Source organism: Puma concolor, chromosome A2 (genome assembly GCF_028749965.1).
Source record: "Puma concolor isolate L17-30 chromosome A2, mPumCon1.1.hap2, whole genome shotgun sequence".
In the NCBI taxonomy this organism is placed as follows: domain Eukaryota; kingdom Metazoa; phylum Chordata; class Mammalia; order Carnivora; family Felidae; genus Puma; species Puma concolor.
In genome coordinates this window covers 116,708,102-116,723,067 of record NC_141668.1, presented here as the reverse complement: position 1 = coordinate 116,723,067, position 14,966 = coordinate 116,708,102, and the positions used below count along the sequence as shown (strand labels likewise).

The following is a 14,966-nucleotide window of genomic DNA, read 5'->3' as shown; positions in this document are numbered from 1 at the left end:
CATCTACCCTCACCCACAGCGAGGATGGGTGCTGGGAGCTCGGCAGAGGCCTGCTCCGCTCAGGCCTGCCTGGGAACTACTACCACAGCCGCTGACTCAAGCAGCCATTGTTTTGTTAGCTGGACGTGGCCCCCCAGACACCCGGCTCCCCCTTCTTGAAGCTGTTTCTCATTCTGGCCCAGCCTGGCCCCATTTCCAGCCCTGCCCCCTTCCCCTCGCACCGCCCCCCACCCCCGGGGGGGTCCCAGAGGAACACAGTGTAGGATGGGCAGCCAGCGACTCTTCTCCTCTTCCCTGGCCAGGGAAGTCACTCCCTCTCGCCAGCTCTAATGGGGCGGGGGGGGGGGGGGGGGGAAGGCGGGCAGAGTGCTGTGGCTCCAGCCCCTCCTTTCCCTGGAACAGTTTCTGTCCCAGCCTCTTCCCCTGGAGGGGATGCCGGCCAGGAGAAGCTGAGAGCCGCAGCTGCCTCTCTTGGGCACATTTGGCCTCCTTCCTTCTGGGGCTAAGGGGCCCTGGAGACTGGAACTCACACCCTGCTCCCTGTCCCCTGGGTGTTGGCCTCCATCCCAGAGGAGGGGACTGATTGTGGGCACGGCTGAGGGGACAGGGCTGGCTTGAGGCCCTCAGCAAACATCTCTGGTCTGGGTCCCATGTTCTGGGGACATAGAGGGGACACACTGGTCCCTGTCTCCAGCTGCCCACATCCCAGTTCAGCGACCACCCCCAAGTCAGGAAGGGACAGCTTTAAGATAATCAAGATACAGTAGTATAAACAACACGACCATAATAAGCAGCTACGGTTTACTTTGTGCCCCTGCCTGTGCAGCCTCATTTAACCCTAATAAGTCGGTGCTACTTTATAGCAAAGGACACTGAGGCACAGAGCAGTGACTTGTCCAGGGTCACACAGCCAGAAGGGCCAGATGTGAGCCTCAAACCTAGGCAGGCTGGCCACAGAGTCCTCGCCCTTAACCCCGGCCTCTCCACCCAACACTCTGCTGGGCATTGTCAACGGCTGCTGGGACCTGGCTGCCTGGAGCTATAGAGGCCCTTGGTGGCAAGCTAGGGAAACCGAGGCCAATTAAGGAGATGGCTACCTCTGGAGACACAGATGTTGGACGGGCCCCGGGTGGGGCATGGGAGCAGAGGTGACATCCAGAAGGCCATGCAGCTCCTTTCCCGGGCCTGGCCTCCAATTCAAGGCCTCTGCCCACTGCCCCCCCATTATTTACCGATCAGAGCAGAAAGCACTACATGATTAACGCCCCGCTGGGGCCTCGCTGGGCCTCATAATGGAGCTTCGAGCTTCCTCCCTCCTCTAGCGTGTGATTTATCGTGTTTCAGGGTAAAGGATGGTGGACTGGGAGGGGCCAGCCCCGCTGGCCCAGCAGATCTCGGATCTCAGTGGCATTGAGCGTCAGCGGGAAAGTGGGCCGTGCAGGGGCCCGTCCAGGCAGCCTGTTGGGTTCGGCCCTGGCCCAAACACGGACTTTGAAAAAAAGAGAACAGCCACACTCCGGGGGTAGCCAGGATCCAAATGCACGTGGCTGGTGCCAGGAGACTTTCTAGGCCTGTCCCCACGCGGCACCGGCTGGTTTCCATGGCAATCCCCACACCGTTGTCAGAGCTGGAGAGGCCCATGGGAGTCACCTGGTCCAGCCACAGTGGGGGCTCTGGGAGAGAGCCTCCTGCTCCTGCCAGCACCTAGCAGGGCTGATAAGGGGCCAGCAGCTATGGAGTCCCTTCTAGAACCAGATCAACTATGTCTCACTCTTCTCCCAAAGCCTTGATGGCTCCCCACAGCCCACAGGACAGCATCCAAATCCTTGGCCTGCACCCCAGACCCCACACACTCTAAGCTTCATCTCTGCCTGCTACCCGAGCCATATTCCACCACATCTCTGGGCCTCTGCCTCTGCCTGCCTTCCCCAGGCCCATGTGCCATATTCCTGCTCCACCATCCCCCTCCTCCAGGAAGCCTTCCTTGACTCCCTCAGAAGAGGCTGGTCAGTGTGCAACCTTGGTTGCAGCATATCTTCTGTCATGATCTCCTCCCTGACTGTCTGGCAGCTCCTGGAGGGTAGGGGCAGAGTCTGATTCATCCCTTTTGGGGGGCTGTCATGTAACAAAGCTGGGTCCCCTCCTATACTGCCACACTCTAGAGAACCCTCCACCAAGGACAGACAGAAGATGCCACTTAGGAGGTGCTGGGCTCTGGTGGGTGAAGGCAGAGGCAGCTGCAGTCCTGGGGAACAGAAGCCCCTCACCTGGGACCATGTTGGGCACTGGGGCTCACTGGGAAGCTCTCACGACTCCTCACAGCAGCCCCAGCCGGGCTACAGCTTCCCTGAGTGTCTGTTTCTTCACCTTTAAAACAGACTCATTCAGGGGCGCCTGGGTGGCTCAGTCAGTTAAGATCCGACTTAGGCTCAGGTCATGATCTCATGGGTCTGTGGGTTCAGGCCCCATGTGGGACTCTGTGCTAACAGTTCAGAACCTGGAACCTGCCTCAGATTCTCTCTCTCTGTCTCTCTCTCTGCCCCTTCCCTGCTCACATTCTCTCTCTCTCTCTCTCTCTCTCTCTCTCTCTCACACACACACACACACACACACACACACACACACACACACATTTAAAAAAAATAGACCCATTCACCTCTTCCCACTGTGGCCTTGAGGGCCCCTTTGGATCACATCCCTTTAGTCAATGTTTTGGGAGGAACCAGAGAGTAAAGGTGACGAGCACAGGCTTGCAGCCAGATACCCGCCCCACCTTCTACCCACTGTGTGACCTCTGGCATGTCACCTAACCTCTCTGGGCCTCTGTTTCCCCTTTCTGTAGATGAGGTATAACACTCATCTCATCCCATTTCTGGGGAGATTTAAAAAAGATAGACTATATACAAAGAGCTTTTGCAGTACGTCTGACACAAAGTAAGTTCCCAAGAAACAGTAGCATTAACCGCGATAATAATGATGCTGGCAGAAGCAGTTCTGTCGGTGAGCACCTCCTTGCCACCCCCCAGCCCAACTCAGATGGGGAAACTGAAGTCCGGAAAGGGGATGGGACCCCTCACTGCCAGGGGCTCAGGCTTTCATGCTCCTCTTCCATACACACCATGTCTGTCCTCCCTCCAACAAACAGAACACAGAACCTGGCCAGTTTTCTTAACCTTTGTGAAAACCAGCAGCCACGGGCCAGCAAATCTGACTCTTGGAGAGCGTTTTTGCAGGGGGCTGATGACGACCGACACAGTCTCCGCTGAATGCCAGGCTGCCCCGTTCTTCCCTATGCTGAACCCATTCTACAGGTGAGGAAAAAGAGGACCAGAGGAGGTAAGCGGCTTGCCAGAGGCCACAGCTAGGAAGGTACAGAGCCAGGATTTGAATTCGGGGTGTCGGCGCCAGGGTCCAGCACTCATGTGCCACTTCGGGCCTGCCTGGGTGTGGCAGGTCCTAACTGTGGTTAAGGCCAACACAGATCCTTCATCCACTCTCCTAGCAAACCCTGGATGGTGAAGTGCTGCCCTGGAGGGAGGCAGCCTTCCCAGCCCCAGTACCCGGCTGGCATGGTCCAGGGCGGGGCTCAGTGCTGAAAGAGATTTGCCAAGTCGTCATTCAAACTGACCACATCCCTCACTTGCACACTCAAAGGGGCAGGAGGCTCACTCGTTCCAGAGCCCAGAGGATCACATTTTTAGCGATGAATGCAACTAGTGCTTCCCCGCCTTCCCCACTTCCTCAAAAGGCCTGATCAGCCCCTGCCTCGACAGATGCCCCAGCCAGCCTCACCCCACTCTGGAACTGAGTCACCACAGCAATAGCTCCCAGCTTCCACCCGGGCCCGTGTGGAGGTGCGACCACACAACGGGGTTTCTACAAAGGGCCACGCCCAAGTCTCCACGGGGCAAGGGTAACCAAAAAACTCCCAGCTGAGAGCTCACCAGCCATCGCCCAGCATGGACTCTGGGGCCAGACAGCCAATCTGCAGATCCCCACTCCCGCTAAACAGCTGTGTGGCCCTGAGCCTCAGTTTCCCCATCTGTAACAGCACTTCCTGCCTCATGGCGGGAGGGGTGGGGGGTGGGGGTGGGGCTCTGAGTTCAAACACACTGGTGCTCACGAAGGGCCAACACAGTGACCCCACTCAGAACTGGGAGCCCAGCGATGATTATTTTTCAGCCCCAGAGAGCTGACCGGGGCACCTTCCCTCCACACACCCCTCAAGTCCATCAGATGTTCAGCGTCTGCCCGGCCACCAGCAGTGACACCGTGCCTACTCTCTCCACGTCTTCCTATCTCTGAGCTCACTCGGCTGGGGCAGCCCTGGACACACCCGCGCCTCACCCCTCTCTCTCGACCACCTAGGTCACCTTTAGGACCTGGTGTGATCCCATCTCCTCCAAGAGGCTGACCCCTCCTCTGAGCACTCCCTGCTCTGCTGGCCATTTTGCATGCCAAGCACACTTTTCTTAGACATAGCTTTTCCCTCCTGTTACTAATACCTCCTCCTACCATTTCCTGGGCAGTGCATGTGAGATTTTAACCTGCCCATATCCTCAGAGGGAGACACTGTTCCATTTTACAATGAGGAAGCACGAGGCCCAGAGAGAATAAATGACTCTCCCTGGGTCACACAGTTTATGGGCAGAACAATGGGACTCGATATCTTACACCTGGGAATCAGGACTGGTGACCTTACCGGGGTGCCCTGGGATATTAACCATCGCCTGGCCCAAGGCCTGTCTGTCTCTCTAGGCTAGAAGATCATCCTGACCAACCTTGCTGGAACCCCCTAGGAACCACCAAGTGTCTGCTTGTACTATTGGCCACAGGGAACGCTCCCAGCCCCCAGCCCGACTCCAAATGTAAAGCCCATCTTGGAAGCTCTGTCTCCCTCCACCTCCACCCAGCATTTCAGCCCCTAAATTGGTTCAGAAAACGCCTTCTTGACGATGAGCACCCACCCACAGCATGCCAGTTTAAAACAGCCTGAGGGTTTTTTTTTCCACCTTTACTATAAAAAGACACCTTGAAAATGCAGCATTGGCATTTCCCTGTTGGTTTTCCTTTTGGCTTAAAAAAAACAAATATCACGGTCACTCAAAGGTTGAGAGGAAAGATTCAGGGAAGAGAGTTAGACTCAGCCTGCCCTTGCCTTGCTGGGTAACCCTGTGCCTCACTTTCCCCATCAACAGCACACAGCAACTCCCCAACTCACTCTCACCTCAAACATGAACTGAGGAAAGGGATCCAAGCCACACGCAATGGAGGACAATTTTCTCACTCAAAATCATACAACAGCCCCAGATAATGCCCGAACCAGGGACAAAGCTGGGGCCCTCTGAAGCCTGGGGCGGGGCAGGGGGATTTGACAAGGTTCCCTGCTTCTGACCTCACACCTTGGCAGCTCCTCCCTTTTCTGGTTCTCTGGCACACTCCTGGATGGAAGGGGGCAGCAGAGGCTAAGATTTCATGGTCTTAAATGTGGAGAGCAAAGGATAAAGCTCACCAGGTGAGAAGCTACAATGTCTGGGATCACTCTGGCCAAGGCTCTGGACTCGTGGGGTCAAAAGACCCCCCAAAACAAGGGTGAAAGGCTGGGCTTCCAGAGGCCCACCCGAACCACCTCACTTGGAGGTGAGATGTCCCTGGGGAACAGGCAGAAGTGCAGGGTCCAGTCCCCCATGCCTGCCCCACTGAGACCAGCCGGTGCTGGAGAAGTCAGGCCAGATGGGTCTGGGAGGAAAGGGATTCCAGGCCACTAGAACTTGCCCAACACTCCAGAAGCAAATTAATTCTCTCCCCCACAGGCACCCAATTGCATGCCTTATTCCAACGGCACCCACTTCTATCCTGATGCTGGGCCGGACTGGGCCCTTCTCTACCCTGTCCGCCTCTGGGGCTGCACCCTGGCACCCAAATCTGTCTTGAACTCACCGCTTCCCTCTGTGCCCTCAGACCAGGCCATGCACAGCCCCCGAGAGCAGGGCCTGACACAGGCCTTCACCACTGCACCCAGTGCCCACCACAAGGCCTGGCACACAGCAGGTGCTCGAGAAATATTTGCAAGTCAGCGAGCGAATCTCTAGCCTGGAAGACAGCACCAGCCCTCCAACCAGTCTCCCTGCCTCTCATCTTTCCCCTCACCAGCCACCTAGGGACTCGCTAAAATAATTATATTAAAAACAATCATAGTACAGTTGACCTTTATTTTTTCTATGTTTATTTATTTTTGAGAGAGAGACAGAGCATGAGCAGAAGAGAGGGAGAGGGGGACACAGAATCCGAAGCAGGTTCCAGGCTCCGAGCTGTCAGAACAGAGCCTGACACGGGGCTCGAACTCACAAACCGTGAGATCCTGACTTGAGCCGAAGTCAGACGCTTAACCGACTGGGCCACCCAGGCGCCCCATAGTACAGTTGACCTTTAAACAATGTGGGTTTGAACTGCACAGGTCCACTTACATGTGGATTTTTTATAGCACGGTACTGTAAATGTATTTTCTCTTCCTTCTGATTTTCTTAATGTTTTATTTTCTCTAGTGTACTTTATTGTGAGAATATGGTACATAATACACATGGCATATAAAATATATGTTAGTCACTGTTTATGTTATTGGTGAGACTCCCAGTCAACAGGAGGCTATTAGTAGTTAAGTTTTGGGGAGTCAAAAGTTATGTGCAGGTTTTCGACTGTGCAGGGGGTTGGCATCCCTAACCCCTGAGTTGTTCAAGGGTCAAATGTAACTGCAAACATGTGTGCCGGGCACTCTACAAAGAATTTTACAGGTATTAGCTCATTTAATTCTCCACAACAGTCCTATGAGGTAAATGCCTTATTATCGCTCCCATTCTACAGAAGGGGAAAGTGAGGTGCTCATTCAAAAATTTTTTAAATGTTTATTTATGTTTGAGAGAGACAGAGTGTGAGTCGGGAAGGGGCAGAGAGAGGGAGACAAAATCTGAAGCAGGTTCCAAGCTGGCAGCAAAGAGCCTGATACAGGGCTTGAACTCACAAACAGGTGAGATCATAACCTGAAGTCAGCCACTTAACCACTGAGCCACCCAGGTGCCGCATGACGTGCTCACTCAGATCACAGTACTCCTCTGGCTAAGACCCTTCATAACTCCCACCTCCCCAGGATACAGTCCCAACTCCACAGTGTGGCCTCTCTATACCTGCAAGCCCCGCCCACTTCTCCCAGCCTTCTCTCACATCCTCCCCACTCCCCCCACCACAGGGACCACCTTCCATTGCTCCAGCTTTCCTTGCTGTTTCCTACTTCCATGCTTAGGCACAGGCTGTTCCCTCTGCCTGGACCCTTTCATCTTCTGCCAGCTTCATGTAGCCGACCCCTGCTCGTCCCCCCACCTCTGCATCGATAGCACCTCTCCCAGAGGCTGTGATGTCCTCTGTCAGGGCTCCCACTGTCCAGCTTTTCCTATTACCCCCACCCCTGGCCCCCTGGGATCTAAGTGCATGGCCACATGTTTGTCCTCTGCTCACCTGCATGGGCCACGAGAGCAGAAACTGAGGCACCACTGGCCTCCAGCACATAGCACTGGCTGGGGCACACAGTAGGGACTTAGGAAGTGTCTATCGAGGCCTCCATCTGGGGCTAGAGGTGGGAAATTGTGGGGTCTTTACTGCTGCAGAACAAGCCAAAAGAGGTCACTGCTGTCCAGGACCAAGCCCAGACCTGTGCTAATAAGGCCCCTGGGATAATACCAACAAGAACAGCAGAGAGCTACCAGGTGCTTACTACATGCTAGGTACCAAGCACTTATGTTCATTCATTCATTTAGTTCTTTAAGCAGTCCTTAGAGATTTTGTTTTTATCGTCCCCACTTTACAGCATAGGGAACTGAGGCTCAAAGAGGTTAAGTCACCTGCCCAGGTCACACAGCTGGGAAGTGACAGAGTATGATTTGAATCCAGGAAACAAAGTCCAAGTTCTTAGCCTATAACTGGGGAGCTGGCAACAGCCTGGAGCAAGAATAATGGATCCCCCTCCACACTCCCCGCCCATGGCTACACCAGAGGCCCAGACCCTCGGGCCTTGGACACATCTGGGAGATACTGCCCAGCGGCACCGATCTGAGCCCACAGCAGGGCATGGGGAAAGGGAGAGAGGTGTGGTGGGGACACAGGGAGTGTGGCCAAGGAGGACCAGGAATCCACCCCACCTTGGCGTGGGGAGAAGGCCGAAGGCCGCTTTGTCCCTGGGGCTACGTCCCTGGAGAGGCCCTGCCCCTCTAAGGAGAAGGAAGCCCTAGCCCACTTCAGCAGAGTGAGTCACTGCACCAGGCCAGGCTGGGGACCGTGGGAACCAGGACAATTCCTGCAGAGGGGGAGGGGGATACTGCGGTGGCGGCGGCCTGAGGAATCCCATGCATCAACCCACACCAAGGGCCTGGATGGACACACAGGCCCTGGAAAGGCTAAGGAAGGCCCAGGGGCTGGCCCGACCTCAGCCCTGGCTACCACAGTAGGGTCTTCCCTCTGTAGAGCAGGGACTGACTCCCCACTCACCTCCTCTGGCCCTGAGACCCCCAAACAAAGCTTGTACCCTCAAACACACCCCTTTGGAGGATGTGGCTCTGAGGAGGGGAATGGTAGATGTCCCAGTCACAGCGCTGGGCAGTCAACCCTGACCTGGCCAGCCCCCGTGGGTGGCGATCTGCCCTGCTCACCCACCGTGACCTTTTATTTTCAGGGCAGTCAGCCAGCTGGTGGTGGACAGCCATGGGAGCCCGAATGCAGGAGAAGGAATCTGCGTTTTCTCAAAGCCCCAGTGTTGGGCACACCCACGGGGGAATAATTAATCTCATGAGATTCTTCCCACAGCCTGAAGACCATGGAGGAGAGACAGGGCAGGACCACGGGGGGCTTGGCCCCAAGGAGGGCTCACCAGGAAAAGGCTGAGTTCAGCATCTTGCTGAGGGAGAAACTGAGGCTTCCTAGGGGACTGGCAAAGCTTGGGGTTGAAACGGACTCCCCAGATTCACGTGAGGATACAGAGTAAGGAGAAGGCACAGGGTTCCACCTCTCAGGGCCCCCTGAACAAGTGACCCCTTGCTGGTGGGCTTTCTCCAGGGGAACTGCACAGAGCTCCCTTCTCCCCCGCTGTGTCATAAACCTCCCCCAAGGTCAACACACATAGCGATCCCCCACCTGGCCCCTTCATCTCTGTTCAACCCAGCCCCAGCCTCCTGGGCCTGGTTCCCACCCCCCAGCTTTGCTGCCACACCTGGCCCTTCCTTACTCCCTCCTGAGCCCCTGGCACTCTCTCGCCCCCTGCACACCTCAGTACTGCACACAGTCCTGTTCACCTCCCTCTACTCTCTTGGCCCTGGCACCTCCCCACCCCAGCCACCTGAGACCCCTCCAACACACTTGCACGCGCGTGCGCGCGCGCGCGCGCGCACACACACACACACACACACACACACACACACTCCGAGCAACATGTCCATAAGGCAGCAAAGAATGGGTGGTGTTAAGGACACAGATGATGAGGGTAGACAGCCTAGATTGAAACCCTGCCTCTGCTAGTTCCCAGCTGTGTGATCTTGAGCAAGCTATTTAACCTCTCTGTTCCTCATTTTCTTCATCTGTAAAATGCAGATGGGAATAGAGACTACCTAAGAGGGTAGTTGTAAGAACCAAGACAGTTATGCCATTTGATGCACTCAGTAGGCATTCCACAAGTGTTGTCTTGCTTGTCGTGCCCATGTCTGGTGCATGCTACATGCTCAGTATATATGTGTTGAATGAGTGGATAAAAATTGGCATCAGGAACACACCTATTTGCCAACCAGTGGCCTCCCCACAGTACCTACCAGTTCCCAAACACCTGTGTTCCCTGCCACATACATCCCAGTGCACACCCAGGCCCACTCTGCTGCACCAGTGACCTGCAGGACACATCCACCTGCCCTACACTCCTGCATAACCAGCTCAGGGACACACGAGTCTGGTGCATACACCCTGTCACTCCCTCTTTGCTGCACACCCCCACCCATATCTGCAGGGCCCTGGTGCACACCGGTGTGCACACCTGCCACACCCAAGCACACATCTGCCAACTCCCAAGGGCAGCCCTGATAGGCTCACACAGCCAGCCCAGAACACACCTCTGGTCAGACATGCACTCACTTGCTCTGCACTCTGGACACGCCTAGGACCACCACTGCACACCTGGGCTAACACATGCTTCTCCAGTGAACACCTGCAACCTCGACCCCTCCTACACACTTAGTTATGCTCACCTGTAACCCAGTACTCTCTCGAGTGCCCGCAGGCACACACCTGTACCATATTCGCACCAGTGCCCCCACCCTGGCTGACACCTATATCCTCGTGAGTACACCTGGGTCCCGACAAATGCACCGTGGCCCAAAGTACATACCTGGGTCTCCACACGGACATCTGGGTCCCACACGTTCACACCTGTGTCCCTCTCAGCGACAACGCTCCCAGTTACCCGCACGCTCTCCCTCCTGCCCCCCGACCCCCACCCCAGCTGATGTCCGGCTCCCTTGGCGTACCTGGATGTTGCGCTTGCGCTCGCAGGCCGGCCCGGTGCCCTGCACCACGCTGTCGAGCACGGCCACCACGTCCGGTGCGGGCTCCACGAAGCAGGCGGTGCGCGCGGCGCGGATCGCGGCTTGCACGTCGGCGAAGCGGAAGGCGCACAGCGCGGCCGGAGTCGAGCGGGACGCGGGGGACCCCTGCGGCCGCTCGAAGACGGCAAAGAGCAGCTCGCGCGCGGGAAAGACGGACACCAGGCGGCTGTAGAGGTCGCCGCGGCCCGCGCCGCCCGCGCACTGCAAGCCCAGCTGGATGTAGGACTCGGTGAGCTTCTTGGCGTCGCCGCCGGCGCCGCGGGGCAGGCAGATGCGCGCCAGCAGGCTCCGCGCCTGGCTCTCTTTATCGCCCGCGCGCGCCTCGCTGTTGAGCGCCAGGTACGCGTAGGACGGGGCGCCCGGTGGCGGGTCGGGCGGGTGCAGGAAGGCGCGCACGAAGCCCAGCTTGTGTTGCTCCTTGGCTCCCTGCTTGATCTTGAGAATGTTGTCGTCGGAGGGGTTGAGGTCGAAGGTGAAGAGCTTGGCCAGGTCACCGCGCGCATCCAGGGAGCGGATGGCGATTTCGGGCGTGTTCTCGAAGCGGTGGTCCTCCAGGCTGCGGTTGCGCGGGAAGAAGGCGCTGCCGTAGCCGGTGTACGTGGCGCCCACGAGCAGGCGGCTGCCCCCTGTGCCGGCGGCCGGCGGCAGCACCAGCCCCACGGTGGACGCGTTCGGGTGGTTGGCCGCCACGTTGAGCATGCTGGGGAACACGGTGACGGGCTCCGCGGGCGGTGCGGCGGGGGGGAAGCGCACGGCCACAGCCGAGATGTTGCCCCGGCGCCGCAACTGGCAGAAGCCCTGGTAGATGGACCCGCACACGACCACCAGGCCCTGGCCGGGGTCCAGCTGCAGGATCTTGTTGTAATTGTCGGTGAGGCGCCGCGGGTGCTCACACGAGGCCTGAGGCAGCTGCGGGGCGTGACACAGAGGGCTGTCGGCCACCGGGCCCACGGCCGCCTCGGCCTCCAGGCTCAGGTTGGCGCCCGACAGCTGGTAGAGGCGGTTGACGGCCGCCAAGTACACCGTCCCCGCCGCGCCGTCCAGGGCGAAGTTGTTGGTGGGCGTGGGCGAGGGGAACCGGCGTTGGATCTCCAGGGCGCCGGCCCGCGCCGCCCCCAGGAGCAGCAGCAGCGGCAGCAGCGGGCACGGGGATGGGGCCCGGAATGGCGGGCGCGGCGGCAGGGGGCTGGCCGCGGCGGCCCGAGCGCTAAGGGGTGCGCCGCCCGCGGCGCGACGAGCCATCCGGGCGTGCGCGGGCTGCGCGGCGCGGCGAGTGCATGGGGCGCGGCGCGGCCGGGAGCCGGGAGCCCGGAGGCGGCAGGAGGCGGGGGGCGGGCCCGGGCCGCGAGGCGCTTCCTGCCCGCGCCAGCGGCCCCCGGCCCCCGGCGCCCCGGCCCGGCTCAGCCGCGCCGCGCAACCCGGGGGCGGGGCGGGGGCGGCTCCGCTGCGGACACGCCCTCGCGCCCCGCCCCCGCCGCGCCCCGCCCGGCCGCGCCCCGCCTCCCGGGCCCCCTCTCGCCCCGGGCCCACCTCCCCAAGCGCCCCGGGCCCCTTCCCGGGGCTGCCCGCGGACCCCGCCCCGCCCCGCCCTCCCACCTCCGGGCCTCAGCTAGGCTGTCGGTGGGTCCGGCCGCCCCGCGCCCTCCAAGACTCTCCCGCGCGGCGCCCGCGGCCCTTAGGCTCCCTTTCCCAGCGCTGCCTCCGCCTCCGTCGCTTGTTCCTCTCGCTCGTTCCTCCCTCTTGGCCGCTTGGCCTGTGTGGCTCGGCTTGTTTCCTTTTTTCTTCCTCTTTCTCCCTGGTCTCTGTCCCTCTTAGTGTCTCCCTGTCTGTGTCTCTCCCCTCATGGCCCCCAACCCCGTGTGTGTTGTCTCCCTCTTTTCCTCGGTCTCTGGCTCTTCTTCCCTCTCTCTGACTCCCTTTTTGCCCTATCGGTTCTGTTATCACTACCCATTTCCCCCTCTCCCTTCTATTTTTCTGTCCCTGGCTCTCCCTCTCTCTCCACGGCTCCCTCTGTCTCCCATCCCTCGGAGGCCCCTCTCTCCTCCATCTCTGTCTGCCCCCCATTCTTTCCCGCTCTGCCTTCCTGATGCACAGCCTTCCCTCGCTTTCAGCATCTCACGCTCAGAGTCTCTCCCCTAATACTCTCTTTCACGGGACACTCGTCCAGGCCTTAGAACCCTGGGCCAGTTGGGCACAGGGCACCACCTCCTCAGACTCCATGGTCTGCCCCCTAAACCTCAGCCCCATAAAGGAGATCTTACAAGCGGCAGGGACAGAGGGACAAAAGCTCAAGGGTCAGACATACAAATCAGCAAAACATGGAGAAAGGAACTATTTCAGGCATGTGCCAGGCCATGGAGCAGCCTGGGCTGGGTTGGAAGAGTGACACCCAGAGTAAGGCCTTGGCCCTGGGGGGAGAGGGGAGTGGCCTCAGGAGGCCCACTGTTACCTCTGTGGAGACCCAGCCCTGTGGGCTGCTGCCCCTCCACCCACTGCATCTGTCCAGACACATCCCCTTCACTCAGGACTCGAATCACCAAAAATCCTGCCAGGTTTAGTGCAAGATCAGCCAGAAGTGAGCTGGCACTTGGGCCTGCTTCTCCTTTCTTTGGGCATTTCTTCTTTCACCTAGAATAGGTAGGCACTGAGTTCAGGGGCAGGCAGCAATGATCCCAAGGTCACAGAGCCCATTTGCGAAGCACCCACGGTGCCCAAGCAGAGCTTGCCCCCTGCCAGGCACTATGCCAAGTGCTTTACATGTATTGACCCATTTAGTCCTGACAGACACCTTCTGAGGCTGGTGCTGTTATTATCCCACCTTACAGATTTGGAATCTGAGGCCCCAGAAGGGCAGGGACTGGCCCAAGATGCCTAGCTCACCGGGAGCAGAACTACAATGCTTGAAAGATGAAGTCTGTTGGCTCTGAGCCTCGCCCAAATCTCTCCCAGCCCCACGCCAGCTCTGGCCTGTCAGAACCAGGGGGCTCCCATCAGGGGGCCACATGGCACCAGGAGGCCCTTGCTCTGAGGGTGTTCTGGCCTCAGCTCATTTGTTTCCACCTGGCCAGGAAGGAAGGACAGAGAGCCCTCTGTGCCCCAGAGGGTAGGCAGGAAAGCCCAGACCTACAGCTGTCCCCCTTGTTCCTCATCCCAGCATCTTCATCTTCCTGCCGCCAGCCTCTGCCCATCACGTCCGCCTTTCTCCAACCCCCTCTGTCGTCCCCGCTAGCCACTGCTTTTACTAGCCAGGAGTGTTCAGCTGTAGGAAATCAGAGGCTCTGTTTCTGGTGCCCTGTCCCCGCTGGGCTCAAGGCCACTCAAGGGACAGCTTGATAGGATATCCCAACCTCCATCTCTGGATGGGGAGGGCTCATGTTGTGCCACCTGTGGGAGTGGACTGGGTGCCCAGTGTACCTCCCCCACCCCTTCTTGGAGCCCTCCCCATCAGTCCATCTGTCTGCCTCCCTCCTGCTCTTATCTTTCTCTAGACTTCCTACCCCATCTCTGTTTTTGTCAGTCTTCTCGCTCCTCCCAGTTACTCTCTCTCTTTGTCTCTCTCTCCCCTAGTCTCTTCCCACCCCCCTCTCTTTCCACTCTGTCTTTGTGTGTGTATCTCTCTGTCTCTGTCTCTCTCTGTCGGTCTCCCTCCCTATCTCCCACCCCTCTCTCCCTCGCTTGCCCCTCCTAGCTTCCTTCCTGTCTCCGGGCTCATCTTGCCACATCCTGCAGCTCCCCCCACTGAGCCTTGAGGAAAATGCTCTGTGTTGTCACAGCTCAGCCTAGTGCACATGATTCCTGGCACGTTGGACACAAGCTACCTGCCAAACGGAGCGCTGGGAGCTCAGGAGCTACCCCAGGCTGGGGGCATGCAGGGCCAGGTTGGGCACAGGCTGGGTCCAAGTGTCCTCTCAAGCTGAAGTGAAAGTGCTGTGTTGACTAAGACAAGGCACTTGGCCTCTCTGAGCCTTAGTTTACTTGTCTGTAAAACAAAAACAATCATAATAGCACACAGGCCCCTGGGAGGTTTTAAGATGTAAACAACATAACTACCAGAAAGCCTGGTGTGAGGTACATGGCAGGCACTGGGCAGATGCCAGCTTCTCCCCTCGCATTGAGCAATGGTCCACGGGGCCCCTCTTCCTGTCTTGGGCTCCATGGCAGCTTGTGAAGCCACAGCCCACCGAGGGCTAAGCGTTGTACCCAGCACTGCCCTGCATGATCTCATGCCATCCTCACATCCGGCTGCCAAGGCAGGGGTCATCAAACCCATTTCAGAGATGGAGAAACTAAGGGTATTAGCAAGGTGAGGATTTAAACCCAGATCTGTCTCCAGAT

General features: G+C 58.3%; 1 protein-coding gene across 2 annotated transcripts in view; it reads right to left on the bottom strand.

Moving 5' to 3' along the window:
* Positions 1-12,012, bottom strand: part of PLXND1 (plexin D1) — a 60,172-nt gene extending 48,160 nt beyond the window's left edge. Inside the window, exon 1 of one of the 2 annotated variants that reach the window (XM_086697363.1) lies at positions 10,554-12,012. In XM_086697363.1, the coding sequence (XP_086553489.1) occupies positions 10,554-11,873 (1,320 nt within the window). In that variant the 5' untranslated portion in view covers positions 11,874-12,012. The remainder of the gene's footprint in view (positions 1-10,553) is intronic. The other variant, XM_025922686.2, reaches the window with a different exon arrangement.
* Between the last annotated feature and the right edge of the window lie 2,954 nt (positions 12,013-14,966).